The sequence below is a fragment of the Rattus norvegicus genome, chromosome 1, assembly GCF_021556685.1.
Source record: "Rattus norvegicus strain SHRSP/BbbUtx chromosome 1, alternate assembly SHRSP_T2T, whole genome shotgun sequence".
Lineage (NCBI taxonomy): Eukaryota > Metazoa > Chordata > Mammalia > Rodentia > Muridae > Rattus > Rattus norvegicus.
The window spans coordinates 22,329,744-22,342,218 of record NC_141534.1 but is presented as its reverse complement, the minus strand read 5'-3'; the positions used below and the strand labels follow the sequence as shown (position 1 = coordinate 22,342,218).

General features: G+C 42.6%; 1 protein-coding gene across 1 annotated transcript in view; it reads left to right on the top strand.

Moving 5' to 3' along the window:
* The window catches only part of Moxd1 (monooxygenase, DBH-like 1), an 86,407-nt gene that overhangs the window by 57,329 nt on the left and 16,603 nt on the right, over positions 1 to 12,475 (top strand). Inside the window, 6 exon segments of the mRNA NM_001427764.1 lie at positions 2,953 to 3,132; positions 3,416 to 3,518; positions 5,933 to 6,099; positions 7,094 to 7,285; positions 9,193 to 9,252; positions 10,743 to 10,885. Coding sequence (NP_001414693.1) covers positions 2,953 to 3,132; positions 3,416 to 3,518; positions 5,933 to 6,099; positions 7,094 to 7,285; positions 9,193 to 9,252; positions 10,743 to 10,885 — 845 coding nt within the window.

Below are 12,475 nucleotides of genomic sequence, written 5' to 3'. Positions count from 1 at the left end.
TGGGGGATAGGGAGTGGAGGCGTCATGAACCCAGGCACCAGGAACAGGAACAGTGGGAAGACAAGTGATAGAACCTTACAGAAGTTCCAGCTTATCCCAGATTCCTCCCGTCACCTCTCCCTTTGTCTTACATTTTAATTTATTGAAGTGCACGTTGAGTTTTGGAGAGCTTCCTTCCATTCCTCCACTCGTGTTCCAACAGGCAAAGAACCACATCTTAGGCAGAGAACTTGGAAGGACAAGAAAACAGAAACCGTTCCAAAGAATTCCAGTCACTGGTGCCCTGCGGTCGGATAGGACAAGAAAGCTCCTTCTCTCCTCTTTACTACTATGCTAAAGTCAAGCTAAACACACAAAAGATTTACTCTGAGATAAAGGTAGTCTTAATCACAAGGGACATGTGTAGCCTGTGTTTTCTGTGTTCCAAACAATTGCAGGGGCAGTCATGACCCCCATATAAAAGTAGAGATCTGAAAATTGTTAAATTATGGTACAAAATTCAGAACAGGTGATACACCAGCTCTCCAAGACACTGTAATAGATAGGTGGGAGCAAGACATCTTGAAACCACAAAGACATTCTAACCCAGCTAAAGGTGGGGGCAGGGCTAGACCACTGCCTTCTCTTTTCTCCTCTCCCTCGCTTCTTTTATGTTTCAAAGGTCACTGCTTCTTCCAAACTACCCTTCGTTTCCTTTTCCAGTCAGTACCCAGGTCTGTGTCAAGTCTCCTTTGCAAGTAGTTTCCTCCTCAAAAATTCATTTTGTGTTTTTCCTTTTAGGTTTTAGCCTCAATTTGCAATCCACACATGGAGTTATAATCAAATTCTCCATGAAGCTCTGGCAGGTTCACTGGAGACACACTATCTTCTGTTCTCTTTAAGGAAAGAACACAGCAACAGACCAAGGGACTTGGGTAGTGAGGAGATCAGTAATCCCCAGCACAGGACTTCCAGCCTGATACAGCTTCCCCAGTGGCAGCTTGGTGTGCTTGTGGTTTCCCAAAGACCCTCCTGGCATTAACCTGTGATGCCTGCCGTTGTTTCTCTTGCACCAGCTGTCTCCAGCTAAGTCTACTGCAGCCTTTCATCTCCCTCCTGCTGGTAGTGGCTTATAGCATTGGTGGCTTTCCAACACACCTTCCTGCTATAGCACATTCCCATCAGAAGAGGTGTCAGAGTCAGAACAGGCCAGTTTCTCCTCTCCTCTCTGTCCCCAGAACAGCCCGGTTTCTCCTCTCTGTCCCCCTCTCTATAAATATCTGTCACCTATTGCCTAATCTCTGCGAATCTCTCTTTATGTGATAGAGACAGTAACACTTAACTTATAGCTTTGCCATTAATATTAAGTATGTAGACCAGATATAGAAATGAAGAATGACGTTGAAGTTGAGACATGAGAGTTGCTGGATGAAGGATAGATATTATTATTCCAAGAATGCATGGTAATCTGGCGGCCTGAAATATTCATTCCAATGTTTCGCAAGACAACAAAAATTGCTCTTAATCTGTTAGGTAGTATTTGAACTCCCTAAACTCAACCATCACCCAGCACCTCAGACTCTTAGCTCCCTCTCACTATGTCTTGAAGAAGCTGTCTTGGTAACATCTGCCTCTTTCCTTATTCTGTGGCTCCTTTCTGGGTTCTGTTTTGCAGAATTTGGTGCAAACTTAGAACTCTTCCAGGGCATATAACAAAAGCCTCACATGGCTTTGAACATCCGCCTGTTGAGATCTTTGTTTTGTTTTGTCTTTTTTGGGTGAACGGAAGCCCCCAAATACATTTATAACATCACAGGACAGCTCAAACTAGATACGGAAACAAAATTTTGATAGAAAGGTCTGAATTAGAGCTCTGTGTAATCAGGGCTAATTTTATAATCACATTGGAACCATCACTGCCATTTTCAAGCAAATGAAAAACAGTCTCAACCTTCAGGCTTGTGACCTTTTAAAGATAAGCACAAACAAAGCCTGTGCTCCCTTCTTTCCATAAACGGGGGTCTGAAATATGCAAGTGGATAATATAGAACTTAATTTCTAAAGCCGAATCTCTTAGCTGCCTACTTCAGACCTCTACCTACTACATCCCTGTGCTTGGATTTTCCTACTCAAGAGAAAACCCACAGAAGTAAGAGATGGATGCAATGTCCTAGGAGAAAATGGCTGAAGATGCTTCATCTGAATCTGCAGTCTGAAGTAGAGAGCAAGCAAGGGTTTCTGAATGCAGTGACTGCCTGTGAGGAGGGAAAGTTAAAGCAGAAGCATCCTGAGCTCTGAGGATGTGGGGACTGCAGCAGCACCTTAAGAACCCCTCTAACTGAGGCTCGCACCACAGCCCAGACTCCCACTTCATCTGGATGTGACCTTTATTAAAATAAAAATACCCATTATTGAGCCCATTTCATGCCCAACACACACATATAAAAATGACTAAGATATGATCTCCAGTAGGGTAAGGTTAATATTTTGACATGGAAAAGAGGAAGACAGAGAGTCTGGGCCGGTAGCCTTGACATGATTATTCTATGTGAAGAGAAAACAAGAGGAGTAATAACAATGTAATGTGAAGGCCTGGAGCAGAGCATGGGGCACTGCAGAATGAATGAGGGAAGCAGGCATGAGTTACACATGCAAAGAGAAGATTGGTGAAGTTCTGTGACTCTTGGAGTAAATAGTTGTCTCGTCTTTGTTGTTATCATCTCTCCACCGTCATCTTCACCATCATCGCCAACTTCAGGGCAACTTACATTTGGATCTCATTACCTTATATATAGCAGAGAGGGATGTGCTATTATATAAATATAAATATATATTTATATATGTATATGTATACACACACACACACACACACACACACACACACACACCATTGCTGCTGTTTCTGTGCCCACTGCAGGATAGGGGAAGACTGTCTCACTCATGACCCTCTCCCTGCTATCTGTGTTTGTGTAGGTGGAGCCAATAATAGAGAGAGGCCACGAGAGCCTGGTCCATCACATCCTGCTGTATCAATGCAGCAGCAACTTTAACGACAGTGTCCTGGACTTTGGCCACGAGTGCTACCACCCAAATATGCCCGACGCCTTCCTCACCTGTGAAACTGTGATTTTCGCCTGGGGCATTGGTGGAGAGGTGAGGCTAACAACGGTGACCGACCCACAGACAATCATTTGATTGTGCTTGTCCCGCGTGTATCGCTCTAGTCAAAACACACTGCCCATACACAAAAATATATAGAGGTTTATTTATATCTCTGCTTTTATAGGAACGCCTTCTTCCCTTAAATTATCAGTGCTTAGTGAGTGACAGTGTTCCAAAAGCTGAGGGGTCTTGAAGGAGTGGTTGGGCTTGGGCACCAGAACTCTTAGGGATTTCCACAAGTCGCTGTCTCATGAAGGTTTTTCCCCATATTCAGGGCTTTACCTATCCACCTCATGTTGGATTATCCCTCGGCATGCCACCAGATCCTCGTTATGTGCTTTTAGAAGTCCATTATGATAATCCAGCACGAAAGAAAGGTAAGTCCTTTCTTTGTTTTACCTACTGGTTTTAAAATGTCATTATAACTGTCGTCTGTAACAGAGTTGAAGTGAAGTAGAAAATTTCACGTTGGAAAGTGTTAACTTTTATGTCCAAAGTAGGATGCTTTTAATGGCAAAACAGGCTGCTATTCAGAATTAGCTGGTGCCATAGTCGTGAACCAGCAGCATCTGTACAAATGGGCATCCATGGTCACAAAATCCTAAGAATACATTCTCATATTTGATACCAGGAAGTAGGAAATAGGCAGTTCCTTTGTCATATAAATTAGTTCCAAATATATGTGATGCTTAAAAGATTCTCTCTCTCTCTCTCTCTCTCTCTCTCTCTCTCTCTCTCTCTGTCTCTGTGTGTGTGTGTGCGTGCGTGTGCACACACATGTGCACACTTGAACAGAATGGATGCACGTATGTATTTATGTATGTATGTATGTATGCTGACATGACATTAGTTCTATGTTGGGTACCTTCTTCCACTGCCTTCCACTTCATTTTTTAAGACAGGATGGGGGAGTTTGAGTGAGAATGGCTCACATAAGTTCATATTTGGTCAACTTGGTCCCTCGTTGGTGAAATTGGGAAGGATTGGGAGTTGTCTTGTTGGAGAAGGTGTGTCACTAGACATTTGACATTTCAGAAGCCCACACCAGTCCTTCCTACTTAGTTCTTTCATGGTTGTTGCCTCAAGATCTAAACTCTCAGCTACTGTTCTCTAGTGCCAGGCCTGCTTGTCACCACGCTCCCCACCTTGAGAGTCATTGACCAACCCTCTGAAACTGTAACAGGCCCTCCAGTGAACTCTTTCTTTAGTAAGTTCTCCTGGGCACCTTGTCTCTTCACAGCAATAGAGAAGTAACTAAGACATGGGTGGTATCTTTCACTAATCTGCATCACATTGATTTTGCCAGAATGACTTATCAAGAGGCCCCAGGGACCTTTCTGTCTTTGCTTCCTCAGTACTGGTAATCCGGGCCCTCATGCTTGCAGATCAAGCACTTTCTAAACTGAGCCACCTCTCCAGCCTTAAACATTTGTGTGTGTGTGTGTGTGTGTGTGTGTGTGTGTGTGTGTGTGTGTCTGTGAAAAAACTTGTGACAGAGCTACCATCTGTCACACTAAAAGCTACCGGCAACTCGTTGTCTGATAGGCTATCCACAATGGTACTCAAGAGATATGATGAAAACTGTCTGTTAAGAGGTGGATGTGAGGATATGAATTTAAGTTCCGAATGTACTCATACCATTTTCCAAAGCAAAGAAAAAGAATCAGTAGGTTAGATGTGAAATCACCAATAAAAGCAATTTTATTTTACTGCATGATTATTCAGTAAACATTAAACATCACTGCATGATTATTCTGTGTTGAAGATTAATATGAATGAAAAAGATACTTTCTCATTTGTGCAAGCTATAGTCAAAGCTCTGTATAATGGTAAATATCTGTAATCCCAACACTTGGGTCCAAAAGTAAAGGATTGCCAGTTTGAGACCATCTTGGTCTACATAGTAAGACCCTGAATCAAAACAAAACCAAATGAAACAAAAGTTATAGTCCAGTAGGAAAGAGAAATAATTAAAATAAAATTACATGTTTCTGCCAGTTGAGACAAAAGGGATGTACCTGACAGTGTGAGTGTATTTAATTGTTGACCTAATTAAGCCAGGAGGATATGGTGGTAGTCTACAAAACTTTCCTCATAAAAACAGATTCTTCATAGATCTACGTCTAGGTACCTGTGGGAAAGGTTTCAATTAATTAAAATTAATTACAGGTTTATAGTATCTGGGTCACATAGTCTCCCTCCCTTTAGTAACATGTCATAGCAAAGAATATGTTATTTGTCTTTTAACCCCATAATGCCCACCACATATCAACTCTCAATAACTGTCTGATGAGTTTGTTAATGAATAAGAGCATGCTAATAAACTTACAGAGTTAACCTTTAGTAGCTTTCTGTATCAGTAGCTGAATGGTTTATATGTAAGATTTGAAGTCACCCCAAAACAATATAAAGTAAAACTTCTAGGTTACTCAATCTCATAATGAATGACTTTAATTTTGTTGTTGTTGTTGTTATTGGTGGTGGTGGTGGTAGTGGTGGTGGTGGTGGTGGTGGTTGTGTCATTGTGTTAGGTAACAGTGAATTATGTCCGATAGATCACTCAAGCATATCCCCATAGCATGCTGTATGGGTCTATGGTGGTTAAAAACAGTATGGTGATTTGTGTTCTAATTTCTGTTCACAAAGGTAATTTTTGTCTTCCATTCATTTCTGCTTGTATTCCTTTTCCTCATGAGATTTTTTTAACAGAAATGAATGATCCATTTCAAATGAATGTGCAAACCTTTTAGAAGTATTCAAATCCTCTCTTCCTTGTGTGCTCTTGTTACAGGCTTAATAGACAGTTCTGGATTGAGGTTCTTCCATACGACGGATACAAGGAGATACGATGCAGGAGTGATTGAGGCTGGCCTCTGGGTGAGCCTCTTCCACACAATCCCTCCAGGGATGCCCGAGTTCCGTTCTGAGGGTCACTGCACTCGGGAGTGCCTAGAGGAGGTAAGCTGTGTCCCAGTCCACAATCTGACATCTCCAGATAACTCATGCCCTCAGACACAGTGTTGTGAAAGTTTCCTCGCATGTTTATGATGTCTTCAACGATGGCTTCTTGGAAAACCACTGATGTCATTTGGGCAGGACCTTTGGCTGCCCGTTTAGCATATCAAAGGATGGAAGAGAAGAATTATGGGGGGCAGAATGACCTGTGAGGTGATTTCTTCCCCCCATGGCCACTTTTTTTCCTACTTCCTTTGGGCATTTTATGAGTTTTCTTCACTTGTATGGTTTCTTTCTCCTTTCTCCCTTTCTCTGTTCTACCTGTTATTCCTATACTTTTATACTCACTTTTGTTTTCTGTCTTCCAACTGCTTTATACTTATTTCTTTTAATAAGGAGAAATGTGAAATACGCCGTGCACAAGGAAAGCTGTAAACCGTAGGCTTTTCACAACTACTCCCATTAACAGATTTTTCTCTTGGATCAAAGCGTTTCAATATGGGTCGTATTATTTATGAAATATGGGATTCTGTGACCGTACAACGGCAAAGTGGGAAGAACATGTTCTGTTGAGTCATTTAGACCCTGATTCAAATTACCATGACAACACATACCGGCTTCGGAACCAGGGCAAATCACTTAATTCCACCCGGAAGGATGCTTTCTTTTATCGGGAATGTGGGAACAGGTTCTTCTCTGGAGAGTTCGCATTCTGCAGTTATTGACCTGCTGCTGTAATCTTTTTGCTGGGACCATTGTCTGACTTCTCATCTCTCAGAGGAAGGGAAGACAAAACTAAGTCAGTGTGGCTTGCTACCTTTCCTTTCCTTCCCCAGGAATGCTGATCACGGAAAAGTCAACAATCCAAATTCAAGGTGTTTGGCACCTCAGGGCTTTACTTAAATCGCTTCATCTTTTTGACCGTTGTACCTCAAGCATGCCTGAATTGTCTGAGCATGCCCTCCAGGAGCTAATCGGCCTTCCTTCTGTCCTGCAGGCCCTGGGAACTGAGAAACCAAGTGGAATCCACGTGTTCGCGGTTCTCCTCCATGCTCACCTGTCAGGCAAAGGCATCAGGCTGCGTCATTTCCGCAAGGGAGAGGAAATGCAGTTGCTGGCTTACGATGACGATTATGACTTCAATTTCCAGGAGTTTCAGTATCTGAGGGAAGAACAGACGATCTTACCGGTACGCATATGTGTTCTTCTCCAGGGACTGTCATGAGGGTTAGCTCCCAAGATGCAGTAGGGCTCCTGCTAGCCAAGAGAATTGCTCACTCAAAATCTTAAAGCCACCCACTGTGGGTGTTGCTTACACCAGAGTCTGGAATGTGTTTGATCTGCTTCCCAAACTAGAAACTTGCTTTTCTTACCATTCCTTGGGGGCAATGCAAATTCTTGATTAAAGAAAGAAAGAAACTAAACAACTGAACAGCTCAGATTCAGATCACTGGCTCCTGAGCCTTTAGGTTGCAATTATGATAATGGAAAAAAATCAACCTTTATGATATGTCATCTTGAAGAGGGGACACATTTTATTAGTTTCCTTTGAGTGAACAATGAACCTAGGGTAATCCTTCCAGTAGAAGAACAGAGCTGGAGAAATGGCTCAGTGTGTAAGAGTGCTTACTCTGCAAACATGAGGGCAGAAGTTCAAATCCTCACCGGCCTTGTAGAAACTGGACATAGTTTTGAATCCTTATGACCTACATGTTGGGGGACAAAAAAGGGTCAGTCACCACCAGCACATGCATATGCATGTGTGTGTGTGTGTGTGTGTGTGTGCGCAGTACTCTTTGCATGGTGAGCCAACTTGTACCAATACTTGGGGTTAGGTTGGAAGAAAAGAATGTATGTCTTACAGTAGCGAAAGTTTTCATTTTTTCTGTCTCCCTTCTATGCTCATCACCCTCAGTAGCCATACAATTTCCTACCCTTAAACAGACTATTAAAAGTTAGATCACCACATAGTTTGTTAGACGGCCATGACACACAAGTCATCTCTAGGTGAACTAGACTTGCAGTAGTTTTAGAAGGCGTGAACTGTCAGGAAGAAGACAAGCTGTTGGAGGAGCATGGAAAAATAGAAGTAACGAATGGAGAGAATAGGGACCTATGTGTTTTTTAATGATCATATGTTACTCATAGCTCAGACTCATGGTTCCTTTTATAACCTGTACACCTCCACAGGCATAAGATATTTTGAAAAGGAATACTTTGTTGCGATTCCCTCTACACTCTCCTTTCTCCTCTTGTGTTGGTCTCCTGATTGGCTGTTTTAGCCCATCCCTTCCTGTCATAGCAGCATATGCCTATGCTGTGCAACTGAGAAACTAAACTTCCGGTGCAATGAGGAAAACCCAGGGGCTGGTGCCAGAGATGCCTGTCTATGGCCCATGTACTTAGAAAATGCTTCTTTTGCCCCTGGGGAATCAAACTGGAGTTGTCACACTTGATAGCAAGAGCTTCAATGCACTGAACCATCTTCTCACTGGCCCTTTAAGTGTGTTCTCAAAAGTGAAATGACAACAGCAGAAATATCTTATCTACATGGTAGAAAGCTATATAAAAAACCCATCATTTTTATGTGTGTTGTAATGCTCAAAAAGTTGGAAAGCACTAAAACAATAAATCACTATTAATGTCTAAGGAAGTAAGATTGTAACTAAAGAACTTTAAGGATGATAATGGATGTCTAAGTTAGCACAGTAAGATTGTGACTAGTAGTTCACTGAATAATTATCTCCACTAAAGCCTAAATACTAATTATGGCATCAAATGTCCTCATCACAGCTGTGTATAGTAAGTGCTGTTTTACTCACTGTGCTCAGGCACACAAATTGTATCCAGATTTTTTTAGTTTCTTATCTAGATGTTCATCTAGAGTACAGCAGAGACTGGTCCGAACTTGGAGAGTCCTCTTGTTTGCTTGCTTTCTGAGTGAATTAACAAACGAGTTAAGCAGATCTAAGTCTTCTGAATTGAGAGGCTTGCTATTCTCCCTTGCACTGTGAATATACATAGTTGGCCCAAGGATGAATTAGATAAGCAAAGTGGTCTAAAACCATAACCTGAAGGTTCCTGCTTTTGTTCCAGGGTGATAACCTGATCACTGAATGCCGCTATAACACCAAGGACCGAGCTGCAATGACTTGGGTAAGAAAATGTTAGCCATAGAGTTCATTTAGAGACAGGAAGAAAGAACCTTTGATTGTAAAAGAAAATACAAAGCAAAAGTCCATTCCTACCTTAAAGCAAAACTCTGATGCATGAAGCATCCTAAGGTGAACTGAGAGCTCTGTTAGTGTTTTATCAGACTTTGAAACCCAAATGGCACTGCGGTAATAACCACTGTGTGATTTATTGGTGCTTTGGGGAAGCTACCCTTCTTTATCTTTAACACTGTCCCCATCAAATAGACAAGGCATTAACTCATTGCTATATCACTTGGGTCTACTTGGATGTTTACTTAGATAAATCTGGACTTCAAAGGAAGAATGCAGCACATGAACTCAGAGCTTCTGACCCGTAAGAGATGTGGTCCCCACAGATTTATTGGGGACTTCTGCCAAGCTTTCAAGAAATAGATATTCTGTGCGTTGCTCATTCTCTTCTAGGAACACAAGTAGAAGTCATCTCCCAGCAGCGTGTTTGATGAAGAGAATACAATTATTGATCTAAAGCTGCACACTAAGGCCAGGCCAGTGGATACCTTGGCAAAATATTAACAGATTGCATCCCGTTTGATGTAGAAATGTACTATTATCACTGGTTTGGATTTACATAAAGAACATAAAACTGAATTAAAGCAGAAAATATTTCCTGCCATTCCATGTTAAGAGGTTGAAGGAAGAGGATATGATTTCTCCAAAAGAAGCAGAGAAATACTTCCTAAAACTTAAGTCTATCACAGGGGGGCTAAAAAAAGAGCCATAGCCAGGACTAGGAGGGAACTGCCTTACCTAGATCAAAGGTAGCTACGATCAAGTCTGCAGACAACAGTAAATTAAAAAGACCTGCTCACAATTGTGAAGAATACAAGGACAAAGAACCTACAATCCACATTTGGTTGAGGATTCACAACGGGGCTTTCAGATAAGCGAGGCAGCGTGGGGCTTTTGATTTAAGTATGGTGGCATGATTGACAACTGCCCATGATAAGGAAAAGAAACATGTCTTCTTAGAAGTTTCTTTTCCTCTCTATCATTTCAATTACTTCTGTCAATCAATTTTTAAGTTCATTAATTCTTCCCTAGGTCCTAGCAAATGTGCTATTGAATGATTTCCATAGGCGTCCCATGGACCTTCCGTGGACTTCCCCGTGCCGTGGATGTTCCATGGGTATTCCGCTCCTGTGGACAGCTCGCTCCATTTTGCATTTTCAGCACTTAACGCCCTACCTGTCTGAGTTTTCTCTTTCCACTGCCATTTCTGAAGTCTTCCCTCCGTTTCGATCATACTTGCCTTCAGATACTTGACTTTTACGGCCTTTGCTAAATCTAACGTCTCTATCATCTTTCAGCACGCGACTAATGATTTCTCTCTCCTGAGGAAATATCACAGTTCACTGTTTCTTTAATAATTTTTGGTTGCCTTTGTGTTCTGTGCCTGCGAGCTTTGCGGAGTAAAACGTCTCCATTTCTCAGGGTGGACTGAGCACCAGGAATGAAATGTGCCTCTCGTACCTTCTTTATTATCCAAGAATTAACCTGACCCGGTGCACCAGCATCCCAGACATCATGGATCAGCTACAGTTCATTGGCGTGAAGGAGATCTACAGACCAGTCACGTGAGTGGTGTTGGCTTATGGGCTTCCAAGCGTGACTCCTGTCTTCACGCTGAGACAGCTATTATATTTGGGCTTATATTATGTGCCACCCTCTTGGATTGCTTGGAAGTCAAAGGACCAAGTAAGCTTGGTTGCCGTGTCCCAATTTCTCCAAAGCAGCCTTGTGATTGGTGGTTGCTAGGAGGACCTAAGGGAGTCAGCCATTAGCTGAACTCCTGGATAAGTTTTACAAGGAAATGATACAAAGGAAAAGCAAAATTTAGAGCAGCCACACTAGCAGAGGCCTCTCTGGGTTGCCACACAGAATGCACAAGCAGTCGAGATGATGTCTGTGAAGTGAGGTCTCTTAGGAAAGCTCTGTAGATCACGCTCCCTGAATTGCCGTCTGCCTAATGCATGCCCGATTTGCTGGCTCGATGATAAAGAGCAAGCATTCAGGACATCGACTGTAGTGCAGAGGTAGTCTGAGCCTTCGGGTAAGTTAGAGAAAGTTTTATATCAGCTTAGCAAAGCCCCAACTGTTTAAGTCCCTATGGAACAGCCAGAGTGAACCTTGCGAGCAGGCTTTCCCACTTAGATAGGGCCTTCCTGCAGGACTTGGGTTGACTTCAAATGTGTGGTCTCCTATCTCTGCTCGCAGGGGCTGGGCCCTGGTTGTGTGCCTCTGTGTGCAGGTGAGCAAATCATGAAGTGTGTAGCTGCATATCATAGAAACTAGCATGATTAAGTACAAAAATTGTTCTTTTCTTCTTAGGGTTATATTCTAGAGTTTGCAGGGAGTATAAGAGACAAATGGATGGACATTCAATTTGAAATAGTACTAGATATGTTAAAATGGTGAGAAGAAGGAAAGGGAGAGAGTAACTGGCCAGCAGAAGAGTCAGAACCTTGCATGGAAGGTGATATTTGATCAGGGACCTGAAGGTTGAGGAGCCAGCAATAGGAAGTCAAAGGCACTGTATGCAGGGAGAAAAGGGAACAGTGTGTGTGTGTGTGTGTGTGTGTGTGTGTGTGTGTGTGTGTGCACATGGCCTGATCCTGCAGATTTGAGCAAGAGAGTGCCTTTGGCTAGGACAGAGTAAAGTACACCAGACACTGTGTGAAGAGGTGGGGTCAGGAGTAGACTGGGCCACAGAGATCATTCTATAGTAGTACAAAAAGAAGCCAACATGGGATAGAAGCAAAGACCATTTGGCTAAGCCTGCAGTGCCTCTCACCATTCCTAATGCTTTAGTCCAGTTCCTCATGTCATGGTAAGGCCCAACCATCAATTTATTTTGTTGCTACATCATAACCATAATTTGGCTACTCTTGTGGATTGTAATGTAAATATCTGATAGGCAACCTCCAAGGGGATTGTGACTTACAGAGTGAGAACCACTGGGCTAGGGTAACAAGAAAAGACTGTAGATGGGTAAAATGGGGAAAGAGGGGGTCAGGAATTTACTGCGATTGTCCACTGAAATCCAAGAGCACCTCAGGCCTTGTTTTGAAAAGGAGAAGTGGTGCTACATTCAGATGTCGTAGTCCCCGCATGGCTCGTTGGCTGAGTTGAGTGCGTCTGAGGGAGCAGCAGGAGAAAAGGAAGAA